The following is a 16,824-nucleotide window of genomic DNA, read 5'->3' as shown; positions in this document are numbered from 1 at the left end:
AAAATGTGGTTAGAAGCATGTCTGTTTCTCATGAACTAAAAGTTTCCTATTTCCAGTTTGTGACAAAAAAAGACCATCTATATCTCTCATCAATCCTAAGTAATATTTACGCTATTGCATGATTACCTCATTCACATATCGTGGTATTTGCATGCTACACCAAGGTACATCAAAGAATGCTCACGATGACAACAAACAAACAAAGCATAAGGGTTATTTTACTGGTTAAATAAAGCTTTTCTTGTAATCTTAAGGTGTTTTGTTATTTCCAGTATAGCGATCCTGACCTCTGCTGGACAAATGAACTAACGCAATTTCACAGCTTCTAAGAAATAAGCAAATAGGTTTGTAAAGATTTGGATATAAAATCTATTTGTTCAAATTATTGAAAATTATTGATTCAAATTGCGTTTATTGCTTATCATCTTGAACATGAGCATCAAACATCTTCATCATCACTGTTATTATGTAAAATAATACATGTTGACCAAATTTCTCTATTATCGTCTGGATATTTCACATAATAGATTTATTTGATTTAAATAACATGTGGCTTGTGCTAAACTTAATATTTTAATTTTGTAGTCTGTGAAGGCTATCATAACAGTAAGATTTGTCTACAGCTGTTTAAATCATTACAGTTGGCTAGAACTGGTGCAAAAATCTCACATTTACAACACAGCACTAAAGTTAGTCATTGTGTGGTCATTAAAGCTTGAGCAACAATTACAACACAGTGTTCAGTCAGGCTCGTTTAGTCACTTCCGTTACATGCCCTTCTTGAAGGTTACACACCGAAGTTATGGATGAAGACTGTTCATAATCTTTATAACTCAGTATTAATATTCACAAAACAATGGCGCAACATCACACACTCGCAATTAGCATACGCCTTCGTGATTGGAGAGTTTGCAGGTTCTGCTCAGGGCCGCTGCTCTACTTAATTAATTATTCATGAGCCCAGCCTTTGTCGTAGTAGGATTCTGGGCGGGGTTTCCTCCAGCGCGCACACCTGGGCAGGAGAGCTGTTTCACTTTCCAAAGGTTTCACGCTTTCAGGTGAGTTGGATAATTTACCTTTAGCCTATAGTTTTACTCAAATTACAGTATTAAAACCGTTTCCGGGTTCGTTTGCCCTACCCTATTTTTTTTTAATTGCACAAACTTGATTACAATAAGTTGCTAAAGTTTTATATAAGATACCCTGTTAAAGAATTGTTTCATACCATGAAAAACATTGGATTATATACATTTCAATATATTCTGTATATTTTCTATAGGCAAAATGAATACAATTAGGTATTTTCTGAAATAAATAAGGATTGTTGTTGTAAATTTCTATCAATGTAGCAGAGATATTGAAGATGACTATTTTTCTGCATATTTGCAATAGTATTCTCTTTTATGTATGGTTTTATCTTATTAAAAAGTTCTTGAAAAGATATCTGATTAAGGACCCCCTCCCCAAAAGGTTTTTATCTTGTGGCCTTCTTAAATATAGTGCACTTTACATATAAGGGAAATAATTTAAGTCCTCATTTAATTGTTGCATATGATCTTCAAATGCAATCATGAGCTGATCTTCATGTTTTTATCTGAATTCAAGTATCTGGCTGTTACACTAGGATGGTGTAAATTATTTTTTTTATGCCTGCGGACGTGTAAACCTACTCACTTACCAAGTTTACGCTGGGGCTGCATAAATAGTTTGTCTTGGTAGTTCAGAGCTTTTGTGTTATCTCTAATCTAGTCAAACTTCTCGCCCTCCCTCACACTTCTTAGTGAACGTGAATAGACCTGATTTTTAAATGATAAAACTGAGGACTCAAATGCAACTTATGAATAAAAACACTCATAGTTTCCCATCTTAAGTCACAAAAAGCGCCTTAAAATCTCAGACTGTGTAGTTTACGCTAAAGAGCTTGACTGTGTATTTGTGTGTAAAACCTGAGTTTTGTTGTTTATTGATGTGCAACCCAGCACAAAAAACAGGATGGGTCTGTGTACAGAACAGAGTCGTTCTGTTACTCTTTCTGCTTCTGGTCTTGTCTCTGCTTGTCAGGAATTTTAAGCTGAAGTCTCTGTAATCGCATCCCTCCTCCACCCTGTACCTTTAGTTCCCTGTCTATCACTCCCTCTGCTTTTAGATGTGGTCATCAGAGACATTATAGTTAATACAAAAAAATAAACTTCTGTCATTGAGTGTGTAGAGTGACCAGAGGTTCTCAACATGCTCCAAAATAATTTCACATTCAAAGGAGTCTGTATGCCATGTGTGCTCATATTCCAAATCATAGAAGCCATTCAACTAAGTGCTAATTTTGATTTTGAATAGATAGCAGAACACTATTTTTGCAACTTTGAACTCGTTTGTGTACAGCTGTACACATGCACTTGCTGTACACATGCATTTGTTTCTGCTGTAATTTGCATAGATTCGTACCTGCACACAAAACTTACATTCTCCTAGACAGTGTTGTCAAGTCCTGTGCAAGTGCAGCCTGGGCCTGTTGCATAAAATGCTTAGACTAGTCTTACAAGTGAGTCATTTGATTTTTTTCATGTTTTTTTTTTCTTTTTTTCTGTAAGACTGGACATAACTTTTTCAAGTAAGTTACATAAAAACGTAGATTGGTCTAATCAGAAGGTGTACTATACCTTGAATAACCACTATACACTGTAATTGGTCAGACTAATTCTTATTACAAAATATTATAAAGTTTATGCAACAAAAGTAACTGTTTATGTTTGTCTGTAGTTTGATTTCAGGCAGAGTCATGGCTACTGCTGCTGGGTACGGGCACAACTCCTGGGATCTCAGCGTCCAGGTGGACCAGCGTGAGGGAGATGAAGGCATGAAGTTTAAACTGCGGGTCAAAGGGGATCTTCACATCGGAGGTCTCATGCTCAAACTCGTGGAGAAGATCAGTAAGTAATTTACAGAGTTCTGTGTTGAAGAACCAGTTCACACTGTGAATTTAAAAATCAAAAGCTTTCATTTCATGAGTGTAAATTTGAATAATCACAAGGGATGTTGAATCACAATGTCAGGAAGTTGAATTTTCTCATAAGTTAGGCACACGTCGGAGTAGTTTGATTTACAGTTTTGTGTCAAAAAATTTGTTCATATTATTTATTTTATTATTTCTTTGCCTTCTGAGTTAAGTATCAAAACAAGTAACAAATATTTGAAGCATTCAATTTAGCCATACACTGTAAAGAAATATTTCTAAATTTTTCCTGCATCATTTACTTCAGTGCTTTTTATTATTATTTCTGAAATTTACTAGCAAATTTTAAGTGAAAATTGTATCAAAGTGAATCATACTTTTCAGCTTACAGATAATTTATGACATAAATATATAATTGTATATAACATATTACTTTAGAAAAGTATTTAGTAATTTAAATCTACTAACTATACTATATTTTGAGTAATTTAAAGAATTCTGGGAAATTAAGTGTTTTCTATAGTATTAATTTGTTAAATATATATGTAAATGAAATAAACTTACAGGTGGCATTTCAAACATTTATTATTCATAATTGAATGTTTCTGCAATTACTTCAAATGTTGTGTGTAAGAAAACACTTAATGGTAATTCATAATAAAAATTATGTTTATTAATAATATACTTACAGCATTCTTTTTTTATTGCAATTTTTGTTGCAAATTCTGTTTCCTAGTTGAAAACGAATTCAGGAATTTTAATTCTGAAAAAAAGCACAGCGTCATTAGGAGCACATCAAAAGCTCTTCAAAGTAAGGTTTTATAAGACAAAATCAAAAGAACAGTTAGTTAGACCTTTGGCTAACAAATCTCACAACGTTCTCTAAAAGTTATGAACAAACTTTTAATCAGTAATGTTCTTATTCAGCAAAATTGTTAGTTATATGGTCTTTGATAATGTTATCAAAAATGTTAGCATACAAAAAGAAAACATTATTTATACATTGTTCATGGAATGTTTTTCTTCTAAAATATTTATTTGTCTAACATTTTTTAAATGTTACTTAATCAGAATGTTCATAGAACATTCAAAAGTAACATTCCCATAATGTTTGCAAACCAATAGAATGAAATATTCCCTTAACATTTTATAACCAAGAAAAGGAAATACTTTGAATTTTTAGAGACATAACATTTTCAGAACTTAATGGAAACATTAGAATAACGTTCTTAGAACACATCTTTGTTTGCTAGGTGAAAGCTAAAATCCCAGTGTAGTTCTAGAGTGTAATCACTGGTGGAAATGCTCAGGTGCGCTCATGTGTGCCTCGTGCATGGCTTGTGCTCAGAGCTATTGTTCTTTGACTCAGGTGTTGTTTGCAGACGTAGGGTCTGAAGTTCACTGTGTGACTGTGTCAGCCTGGGAAACATTAGCAAAACATCCTGGTTTCTTCTACAGACTCATCAGATGATCTAATTACTAAATATTGTGGTTTGCCATGAAGGTATTTTATTGGCTGTAGCCATTCATTTGGTTTAATAGGTGTATTATAGTAGAGACAGCAGTAGAGAAAATTTCTTTAGTAGGTTATTACAGGAGTGAGTCAGTCTGATGATTACTACGGAAGGATGAAGAAAATGTGAGTAAAAGAGGAAGCATGAAAGTTTATATGGAATTAGGATGTCATCAGACATGTTTGTGTTACTCAGGGATGACTGGTTTGAACTGATTTATTCAGGTGTAACGTCATGCAGTTTAACTACACATTAAAACACTCCACATAAATTCATTCCAGTTCACCTCTTTAATATAACCTCTTTAACTTCACATATAAAGCAGTTGTTCAGAGTCAAATATTTGGAACCGCTTTTTTATATTTTCAGTTTAAATCATTTTTACGGAAATAATTTGCATTTTTCCAGTGTAAGTTTTTTATTAATTTAGCTTTATTTAGGATTTAGTTCATGTTCATGTGCTTTTGCCATTTTTATTTTATTTCAATTTTTTGATATTTTTTATCTTTTGTTAATTGTATTTCTTCAACAGTTAGTTGCCAAGGCATTGCTAATTTTTAAAAGCTTTTAGTTGTTTTGTTTCATTTCAGCTTTATTTATTTATTTGTGAAATAAATCTGTGAAATTTTTATTTCAACATTTATTTTTAATAGGTTTAGTTAACAACAACAATACTTGCAATTAAATTAAATTATAAATACTGAACTGTTTAAACCAAATGCTGAATTGAAATTGGTGTTTTAGGTCTTTACAGTAAAATAACTTTTCCATATAAACTCAGTGAGTACTCAGATAAATCCACTTCAAACTTTTTATTAAAATAAATAAATGTAATAAACCGTATGTTTTTGTAGGTGGTGTGATAAAGTAAATAATATATATAAAAATACTATATATTTGAAAAAAAGAGTGCAATTGATGGCCTGCTCCTTGTTAGGTCTCAAAAATCTGTTTCACTGTAGAATTGTTTTGTGGGATTGAATGACCCACACTCTATATTTGTGCATGTGTGTGAATTGTCTCAGGCTCATGTTCTCACAGTACTTTTTGTGGTTGTCTGTGTTTAAGGAGCTCCTCAGGACTGGTCTGATCATGCCATCTGGTGGGAGAAGAAGAACTGCTGGCTGCTGAAGACTCACTGGACTCTGGATAAGTATGGAGTCCAGGCAGACGCTGACCTGCGCTACACTCCACAACACAAACCCCTCTGCATCCAGCTGCCCAACATGAAGACCATCAGACTCCCTGTTAGCTTCTCTTGTGTGGTCTTTAAAGCCGTGGCTGAGATCTGCAAAGCACTCAGTAAGTGCAAGTGCAGAGGAAAATATTTGTTTTCTTATTCATTTTTATTAATATAATATTTTTGTAACATAAAAGTATTGTAATTGTAGATAGATGTAATACAAATTTGTCATGTTGTGCAATTTAGATACAACATCTCCCATAGACACTGTCATTATAAACAAGAATTGTCATTAATATTTCTAATGCATAAATTTGGGATCACATATTCATTTAATACTTAATACATACATTTTTAATTAAAAAATGGTTAGAATATTTTCTGAATTTTTTAAAATATATTCATGGATTTATTAATATTTTTTGGAATTTTTTAAACTACTAATTATTTAGTTTTTACATGTGGAAAAAAATGCAAAGAAATATTTCATAATTTATTTCTGCTCATGAATCTTTACTAAACTTTGCATGTTTTCCATCTCTGTTGACAGACATCAGAAGTTCAGAAGAACTTTCTTTACTGAAACCACCAGATGATCCAAGGAAGAAAAAGAAAAAAGACAAGGGCACAGAATCAGCTTTTGATGACATAATAAACATGGACATGGCAGGAGGTATTTATTGCTGTTTTTGAAGATGCCTTGAATATATTTTTGTGATTTTTAACTATGAAACATTCAATCATAACCAATTAACAAACAAAATATATATATTTATGCATTCAAATAAATGTACTTTCTTACACTAACTTTACATTATTTTTCTTAAAAAAAAAAAAAAATTGTTGAAAATGAAGTTCACTTTAAATTTAAAGCTGCAGTATGTAACTTTTGTAAAAATATATTTTTTACATATTTGTTAAACCTGTCATTATGTCCTGACAGTAGAATATGAGATAGATAATCTGTGAAAAAATCAAGTAGTTCTGTTTATTAACCGCTAGAGCGTCAAAAGTTACCTACCGCAGCTTTAAGACTAGAAAAAGTCACAAACGCATTATGCATATAGGCTTCCACTTCATTTAATACATTTCATATAAAAGAAGCAACTGTTCAGATAAACATATAAGTCTTAAACAATAGTTTACAAGTTTATATTCATGCTTTGTACAGGAGCCCTGAGTCTGTACAGTAAAACTATGACTCCGACCTATGACCCGGACAGCGGGTCACCTGCATCTTCCACCAGTCTTTGGTTCGGAGAGAATACTCTGATGACCTGCCAACCCAACCTTCCAGCAGAGGAACTGGCCAAACTCTACAAGCCTCTTACCCTGGAAGATAAAGCAGCCATTAATGCTGGGTAAGAAAGGAAAGACAAAATAAGACTACCATTCAAAAGTTTTTCAAAAGAAGTCTCTTAACTCACCAAAGCTGCATTTATTTGACCACAGAAATACAGTAAAAACAGTAATATTGTGATATTTTATTACAAATTAAAATAACAGCATAAATTATTTTAAATTAATTTTAATAATTATTTTTTATTTATGAATTGAAAGATATAACATAACTGGTAAGTCAATGAAAAAGGATTTACAGTAGTCAAAAGCATGAATCAGAGTTTCTGCATCATAGCACTAATGAAAGGGCAGAGCTGGACAATTTAACGTAAATTAAAGAATGCTGATTTAGAGAAAGAGTTAAAGGTGCTGTAGGGAACTTTTGTAAAAAAATATTTTTTACATATTTATTAAACCTGTCATTATGTCCTGACAGTAGAATATGAGACAGATAATCTGTGAAAAAATCAAGCTCCTATGGCTCCTCCCAGTGTCCTATTGCCATTTGCAGTTATGGACTGCTCCCGGTAAGAAACAACCAATCAGAGCTGCGGTCCGTAACTTTGTTTGTGTTCAAAATGTAGAAAAATTTATAAGCGAGTACACCATGAATCCATTTTCCAAACCGTGTTTTTGGCTTGTCCTGAATCACTAGGGTGCACCTATAATAAGTGTTTATATTTGGACTATTTTAGATTGCTTCGGGGGTACCGCGGCGGAGTAACCCAGTACCTTTGTGATTCATCATAGACATAAACAGAGAGAAGTAGTTCCGGCTACGATGTTCTTCCGCAAGACGCAAGCAGTTCTGTTTATTAACCGCTAGAGCGTCAAAAGTTCCCTACCGCAGCTTTAATATGAGACTGAAACGAAAGAGACGAGTCAAACATTACACAGAGGTTTCTAATGATACTAAATGGAGCAATTAGACTGCCAGTGATATTGCAAGGAAAGTCAGCGGGAACATTGATGGTAAGTGATGGGGTACTAATAATGATGATCTCAGTTTTATCCATTTAAGTTTCAGAAAATTAAAGTTAAGCCATGTTTTTATATCCTGCACGCAAACAGAAATTTTGTCGATTTGGGTTGATAGAGAAGGCCTTCATTACGTGAAAATTTGAATGTAATCAGCATTAAAATTATGGCTAAAGCCATCACGCTGTTGTATCTGACCCAATGGTAAAATATAAATAACAAACAACAAAGGCCCAAGAACGGAACCCTGGGGAACTCTAAAATCCCAAACCGAAATGTAAAACTATCTGTCACACAGGAGTGAGGAGAGCCAGGAAAGAGCAGTACCAGATATACCCACATAGAATCGAAGGCAGAGCTAAGGTCAAGTAACAGAAGTAAAAACAGAGAGCCAGTGTCGCATGCGAGTAATAAATCGTTCGCTACTTTTACAAGGCAGTTTCAGTACTATGTTGTGAATGGAAGCCAGACTGAAATGGGTCAAAGAAATTATTTGCAACTAGGAAAGACTGAAAATAGGAAGCTACAGCACTCTCCAATAATTTAGCAATAAATGGTAAGTTTGAAATTGGATGATAACTGAATAAAAAACTGTAAGATTGAGATTGTGTTTCTTGAGAACTGGGGTAACTGCAGCGATTTTAAGTGACTGAGGAAAAGAAGCAGTGACATGAGAAGCCTTTATGAAATGAGAGATAGGTGCAGAGATGACTGAATGACACAGTTTCAAAAGAGAAGTAGGAGCTGGGTCAAGTCGACAGGAAGAAGAATTGGATTTTGAAATAAGCTCAGAGACAGAAGACGGATTGGTAAGAGAAAAGCAGGACAGGGAATGACCAGAAAGATTAGGCTCAAAGCTAAAATTGATAGCGTTGTTCGAAAAGCCTTGGTGAATGATAAATTAGAAAGGAGCAGCAGAATTCATTTACACCTACAGCATCATGAGGTGTGGGTTTGGTAAGTTTATTTCCTGTGTTGAAGGCCTGGTACTGGCTTTATTAATCATAGCAGAGACAAACTATAACACTTTAAGTGTAAAGCAGATTTGTAATTTTCGAGATGTTCAAGAAAGGCTTGGTGATGAACAATGAGGTTAGTTTTTCTCTAGAGATGCTCAAGCCGTCAACCAGAGCTCATAAGGATACAAAGTTCAGGGGTAAACCAGGGAGAAGTGCGAGTGGAAAGTACAGTTCTAGTCTTAACAGGAAATATCAGATAATATAAAAGTGAAATGTTGAGAGAATCAGTGAAGGAAAAGATCAATCAAAGACATCAGAAAGATTAGAGGAAGCATATGATTGTTTTAATAGATCTTATATTCAGATTTCAGATTCTAACACTGGTAGATTTGTTTCTCAAATCTGACTGGACATTCATTCGAAACCATTTAAAACCATTACAATAGCCACACAGCTGTGACCAGTTACACTATTTGTATTGTTACATCTCTGATTTTTACATTGTTGACATAGTTTGCAGAGCTAGCAGACTATGTTACTATTTTTAAATAAACACTCAAAAAAAAGGAAAAACATTTTTTTTTTACAAAACAGTAACTGGGGCACTGTCCCTTCAAAAGGTAACTAATGAGTACACTTTAGTAACTAATACATAATTTTAAGGTACTAATAATTAAGGTACAAAGACGTACCTTTTAGCTTTTGTACTTTAGGGTACTGCTCCGGTGACAGCTTTTTACCTCCATTGAGAGTATATACAATATTTAATTTATTGAATAAATGTTTTAGCATATTGCTCTACAGTTTTATACAAGCTATATCACCTTATTCCTAAAAATGTCTATTTACTATGGTAAAACCACTGTAGCACACAGCATTTGGTGGTTTATTGGTTATATATATTTCTGTTTTTATTCATCAGATGCGTTTCAGTCACTGTGTTTGTGTATTTTAACTGAGACATTGCTCTTCAGGTGGCTGGATTCCTCTCGCTCACTTATGGAACAGGAAATTCAGGAAAACGACAGACTCCTGCTGCGATTCAAGTACCACTGCTTCTTCGACCTCGACCCAAAGGTGAGAAATCAACTATTCCTACATACCACATTATGTTTTTAAATTCATTAGATGGCCCCGATATGTCTAAATTAGCATGCCTTTTTTCTTCTTCTCATAGTATGATGCTGTGAGAATCACACAGTTGTATGAACAGGCCAGATGGGCCATACTGCTGGAGGAGATCGACTGCACTGAAGAAGAGATGCTCATGTTTGCATCCCTGCAGGTACGGGATGCCTCTTCACAACATAAACTGAACTTATTCCTTGATTTTCCGTTCATTCATTGAATTCAGAGCTCCAGAAAGCAAGAGAAGTATTCAGACAGTCATTGGCTCCTGTGTTATTTTGAGATACTACGTACTATAGTTTTTATTTAATATTTCGAACTGCTTTTTAAAATATCCTCTATTTTTATTTTATTTAAAGTTTTAATAATTTTGTTTTGTCATTAATAATTTTTTTTTCACTCTTAGTTTACGTTTTAGTTTCTTCAGTACATCAAGTTAACTACCGTATTTTTCGGACTATAAGTCGCACCTGAGTATAAGTCGCATCAGTCCAAAAATACGTCATGATAAGGAAAAAAACATATATAAGTTGCACTGGACTATAAGTCGCATTTATTTAGAACCAAGAACCAATAGAAAACATTACCGCACTCTCGCGGCTGGAGATGGTAATGTTTTCTCTTAGTTCATTTCTCTCGGTTCATGTCAAATTAATTTTTATAAATAAGTCGCACCTGACTATAAGTCGCAGGACCAGCCAAACTATGAAAAAAAGTGCGACTTATGGTCTGGAAAATACGGTAAACGAAAATTAGAAATGTTACCTGGCCAGCTAACTTTATTTTGTTTATAGATGCATCTGTCTTTTATATTTTTAGTTAACTGTATCCCTGACTAGCTCATCCTACAGGTATGCTTTAATGTGTCATAGTATTTGGTTGCATTACATTGCTAAGGTGTTGAATTATGGCAAATTCTTTAGTACTGTACTTTCTCACCTGAAGCTATGATATAAATTACTTTGAGGACAAAGGATATGACATTCCACAGCTAAAATAAGATATAGCATTCAATAACACATCGAGGTAATGTATAGGTGAACATGGTACTAATAAACCAAACCAAGCCTAGTGAGGACTTCATGTGAGCGTGTGTCTGCAGATCTAGAACAAATCCACAAGAGAACAGGCCGAGTATTTCACAGAGTACCTCTCAGATTACAGAACTATGCATTGCACAGATATTTTAGGATTTTTGTTTTATTTTCCACATTATTTGCTACTAAATCATTAATTACATTCTGCCTCTCAAGCAGTGTTAATGTAATTGCACTGAAAACCACAATGGGTTAAGTTTGTGAGGTTAGTATACAGTATAATAAAGTTAGTAACCTACTTATTTAATGACCAACTTTATAATTATGTTTACCCATATATTAAAATTGAAAGGTGAAATTTGTATTTTTGCCATTGACTGTTTTATTGTAATGCATCTAAATTGGCATGTCATGTCAGTTGTAAAATACTTGCATCTTCTCTAGTATCACATCTGTAAATTGACCTTATCAACGGAGCCTCTGACCAGTTCCAGCGAACCAGAGATTGATGAAGTCGAGGCTGCGCTCTCAAACTTAGAATTCACCCTGGAAGGACGAAACGCTGATAAGATCTTGGTGATTTTATGAAATGATAATTAGATATTTTTATGAACATGTCTGCTTTCCAATGGTACTTGCATTTAATTGATATCCAGCCTGCTTTTGGGATGCATCTGCTGTTTCGACAAATGATTGTGCACTAATTTCAAAAGTAACAACGAGAGACTGATTTTAGATTACTCTGTAGCATCCTGTTTATTACATCGATAATCAATCTGAAATTGAAGCTAGTTTAGACACTATTGTTGAAATGTTTGCTGTCAGTAAGATTACTACTGTAAGAAATTAATAATCAATAATGTGTAATATTGAACAAAAGTACAGTAGACAGTAGAGACATTTATATTTCAAATAAATGCTGTTTTTTTATTTTAATTCATAAAACAATAATAATAACAATAACAATAATAATAATAATAATAATAATAATAATAATAATAAAAGAGTTCAGATTTCCTAAAAAATATTAAGCAGCAGATATTGGAAAGTGATTTCTGAAGGATCATGTGACACTTAAGTTAACAGTTAATGTAATAATATTTCACAATATTACTGTTTGTACTGTATTTTTGTTCAAACTAATGCATACTTGGTGAGCATAGCATAATTCTTTCAAAATAACAAAAAGAATATTGCTGAACTTTTTCTTGAACTTTTTCAGGAAGATATAACTGACATCCCGAAGCTGGAAGATACACTTAAATTGTTTAGGTGAGTTTAAGATTATCAAAATTGCTCAAGAAAAATTTTTATATTTTTTTCTTTTAAAATGATGCTTGATGTTGTTGATGAATAATCTGTTGAAAAGTAGTTTATAAACTATTTTATAAAATAGTTCTCAAATAAGCTAAAAAAAAAATTGTATTTGAGAAAACTGTTGTGTAAAAAGTAATTATTCAAAACTCTCAGACAATCATGGCTGATACAAAATTGCTGTAAGCATTCAAAGTTCAACAGACGCAACCCTTACTGCAAAGTATTGTTATGACAGAACTATGATACAGATGATATTACCATGTTAATTTGATGCATACTGAATGAGAGCATAAACTTTAGTTCCATCTACTTTTTTTGTCCATCATGTTCAGTGACATTTGCAGTCTGCAGTAAGACAGACTATACAGTGCATAGTTTACTTAAATTTTCATTTCTTTGCTTTACAGGCCTAAGCGGTTGACGTTAAAGCCGTATAAGGAATACTGGTTTGTTTTTAGAGACACCACTATTTCTTACTTCAAAAACAAAGAGTCAGCGAATAAAGAACCCATTGAGCAACTCCATCTACGAGGTGAGCAGCCAAACTGAGAAAGATTATACATTTGAATACAGCCAATGCAGCAGAATGATATATCACATCATTAATTGTACAGGATGTGAGGTCATTCCCGATGTCAACGTCACTGAGAAGAAGTTCGGCCTCAAGCTGTTACTCCCAACGGCTGATGGAATGAACGAGGTTTATATTCGCTGCGACAATGTGAGTTTATATTTATGTTTTATGCAGATTGTGGTGCATGTGTGTTTTTTGCTGTGAAATCTTGAATATTAATGGTAAAATAAACTTTTATATTGTTATAAATATTTTAAGATAATTATTTTCTGGTTTTAAGAAACTTAAGTTAATTGATTATCCATAAAGCCTTTTTCAGAATAAAATATGAGTTTCAAAAATGATTTGACAGGCTTCTGAGGAATGTTCAGTTGTTAATATGTCAGTCATCAGTGTTATTGCATTGCTTTATATGTTTTGCACCAATTAACAACAATTAAAATGAAGGAGTTTTTATCATAAAACAAGCTTTTAAATGTAATATTAAAACATATTCTTTGAAGATATAGGGACTGATTTTTATATGCATTTAATGTCAGTTGTTATACTGGTATAAAAATTCAGATAAATATCAGCATCTGCACCAAATTGCATATTTTTGCTTAGATTGGAGTTTGAAATAACATAAAAAATAATAAAAATTTCTGAATTTGATGTTACAAATTATAAGGAACATAAAACAGATCTAGATTTTTTTTTCAATTTATATATATATATATATATATATATATATATATATATATATATATATATATATAGTTTGTCTCAAGATGTTTCATTTGATGTTTTTTCTGACTGTTGTTTCCGCCAAGCTTGACAATTATAATCAGAAGCTTCATGATCAATCAAACTGAGGCGCATGCATTCATTTGTTTCTTTTGCTTAAAATAAATGTCTCCTGAAAACAGGAAACGCAGTATGCCAAGTGGAAAGCTGCTTGTATGTTGGCCTCCAAAGGAAAGACGATGGCCTACAGCTCGTACCGCACCGAGGTGAAGAACATCCAGTCCTTCCTGCAGATGAAAAGTCTAGCGCCTCCTCCTGGCCAGGCAGCGCCTGACGTAGAGTCCATGGAGATGAATGCTGAGTGCTTCGTTTCTCCACGGTATGCAAAGAAGTACAAGACCAAACAGGTGATATTACAATCTCGACACACACAGAAAGGACAAGATTTGGCTTGAACTGGATCCATCATTGGATATCTGAGATCTGTTTTGCCATTTCTTTGCTACAAGGGAAAAAAGTCCTATTTATTCTTCTCATTTCAGCTGACCACACGAATCTTGGAGGCCCTTCACAATATTTCCCAACTTTCCCTCATGGAGGCCAAAATGCGTTTTATCCAAGCATGGCAGTCCCTGCCCGAATTTGGCATCAAATACTATATTGTCAGGTAATTTCAGATTCATTTTGTTCCTAGAACTTTTTTAAGCCTGATTAAGGTTTTTGAGCTCAGCCATAAAATATGAGTTTCTTTGAAGCTGTGGACTAACAAAGTGCTTTTTATTATTTATGTTTAAAAAAATGTTTAGGTGCACTTGGTTTATTTTCTGAAATATGGATTATAATAATTCTTGTTATGTTCTGGTCATTTTGACCCAGAGAGGATATTCTTTATTCTTCCTCCTGAAAATGCTTGTTAATGTTATTGCATTGGATTAAAATTTACTGACTTTGCTCACATGTGGTATAACTTTGCTCACATGTGTTTGCCTGAACATTGGCAAAAATATTTGCAAATAATGCCTTTTCACTCAAAAACTGAGGCGCATAAAATCAGATTAATGCACCCTATGATAAATCATTGAAAAAAAAAAAAAAAAACACTGCTAAATTGACAAAATATTGAATACAACATTTGGTGATTTTATATCATAATGTGAAATTTGTACAATTTTTGAAAAGCTGGTCATTTTTGACTGGGAACACCAAATGAGGTAAAGAACTTTCAGCACAGCACAAGGGTTAATAGAGTGTTGTTGTTCCATTTGAAGCTTTTTTTTCTGATTTTGTTTTCTTTGAGTATGTTCTGAAGAATTTAAAAATGAGTCTTATTTTGACTTTTGTCAAAGTTATAATCAAGCGCTGACAATTTATGGAGCTTCAAAAGGAATATAGACATTCAAACATATGCTAAATATGAGCTTTTAATTATAAGTTAGACACAAATTTGCCATATTGTCAAACAGTTATGCTGAACAACAGATTAATTTGTGCCTGGTATCACTCAGGAGCATCCTTCTGAGAATTAATATGGTTTTTGATCCCATGAAATGTAATTATTATTTTTTTTTTACGTTGAATTTTTTGGATGTTAATATGTTTGCATTATACTCATAATTAAAATATCTAAGTGCATTTGTATTGTTTTGAGACATTAAGATTTAATAGTGTGCTGTTGTTCCATTTAAAGGTCATTTTTTTTACCTTTTTTTTTTGTGACTTTTTTTTGAGTCCAGTTTGGACTTTTTAAAAATGTAATAATCAATTGCTGACAGATTACGTTTCTTTAAATGGAATATACAGATAATTTAAAGAAGTCTGAACAAACTATATAATAACTACTAGTAACACATTCTGAATAACAAGTTATCGTTTATTTATTTTTTTTAATAAAAAGCATTGTGTCAGACAGTTTTGCTGAACGACAGACTGATTTGTGATTGGTATCGCTTAGGAACATCCTTCATCCTTCTAAGTCTTTGGTTTTTGAGCTCTTCAGTATGATTCAAACAAATATGACTCAAATCTCTTTCACTTTGTGTCACAGATTCAGAGGAAGCAAGAAAGATGAGCTCTTGGGAATCTCCTACAACAAGCTGATCCGCATCGATATGTCAACTGGTTTGCCGGTGACCACCTGGAGGTTCTCCAACATAAAACAATGGAATGTCAACTGGGAGATCAAACAGGTGAATAATAGGCTGGTGTGAATATTTACATTTATGCATTTAGCAGATGCTTTGCACAATGCCAGATTTATTAGTAAACTAGGAAACCAGCTAGATAAGAGAAGTACAGAGGAGATTTTGTGTGTGTTTGTGTGTGTTTAGGATTGTTGGGTGGTTAAGTGCATTTAATTTCTGAGTGTGTTATTGCTCTTACAGGTGACCATTGAGTTTGACCAGAGCATTTCAATTGCGTTCTCCTGCCAGAGCTGTGATTGCAAAGTGGTTCACGAGTATATCGGAGGCTACATTTTCCTTTCCACGCGCTCAAAAGACCAAAATGAGACATTACGTGAAGAACTCTTCCACAAGCTCACAGGAGGACCAGACTGACCTCAAATCAACATCAGCATTAAGAAAAGCAAGAATAAATTGATGGTGTTTTTTATTTTATTTGACAAAGTTGTTTTATATTAGTTTTAAGACACACAGAAGCCTTGTGCACAAGAGAATAAACTAATCAAAGGATTCAAGCCATATTTAGGATCTGAAACAAAATATTTACTGACTCTTGACATCTTTATTGTCAGTTTTTTTTTTCATACATGAATTTGCGTAATAGATGTGGGATATGCTGGGGTTTGGATTGAAACTATTTGCTAGTTTCTAGCTAGGTTTCTTTGAAGTTGTGTACTAACAATGTGCTTTTTACAGTTCAGTTGTAAATATGTATACATTAAATGCTTCACAAAAATGTCTAGGTGCTTTCTTGTTTTATGAAAAAAATAATTTTTAGTTTAGTTGTGCTTTAAAAGTCTGTCTGAATATTATTTTGTTCAATGTCATTTTGTTTTCATTATGTTGTTTGGAAAATCTAAAAATAGTCTAAATAAATCCAATCACTTTCATTATGAGGTCCAATTTTGACTTGTCTAAAATTCATAATCCTGCACTG

General features: G+C 33.2%; 1 protein-coding gene across 1 annotated transcript; it reads left to right on the top strand.

The window, feature by feature from the left end:
• The first annotated feature begins 995 nt into the window (after positions 1-995).
• On the top strand, positions 996-16,786 carry LOC113092591 (fermitin family homolog 1-like). Its single transcript, XM_026258239.1, has 15 exons — positions 996-1,058; positions 2,758-2,927; positions 5,533-5,766; positions 6,198-6,320; positions 6,819-7,008; positions 9,900-10,002; positions 10,103-10,210; positions 11,535-11,666; positions 12,313-12,362; positions 12,815-12,939; positions 13,022-13,128; positions 13,890-14,114; positions 14,250-14,374; positions 15,752-15,893; positions 16,089-16,786. Exons 2-15 carry the CDS (start codon positions 2,777-2,779, stop codon positions 16,260-16,262), a joined length of 1,989 nt encoding a protein of 662 aa, XP_026114024.1. The 5' UTR covers positions 996-1,058; positions 2,758-2,776; the 3' UTR covers positions 16,263-16,786.
• Positions 16,787-16,824: the final 38 nt, after the last annotated feature.

Source organism: Carassius auratus, unplaced genomic scaffold (genome assembly GCF_003368295.1).
Source record: "Carassius auratus strain Wakin unplaced genomic scaffold, ASM336829v1 scaf_tig00214657, whole genome shotgun sequence".
In the NCBI taxonomy this organism is placed as follows: Eukaryota; Metazoa; Chordata; class Actinopteri; order Cypriniformes; family Cyprinidae; genus Carassius; species Carassius auratus.
This window is presented reverse-complemented; position numbering and strand designations above follow the sequence as displayed.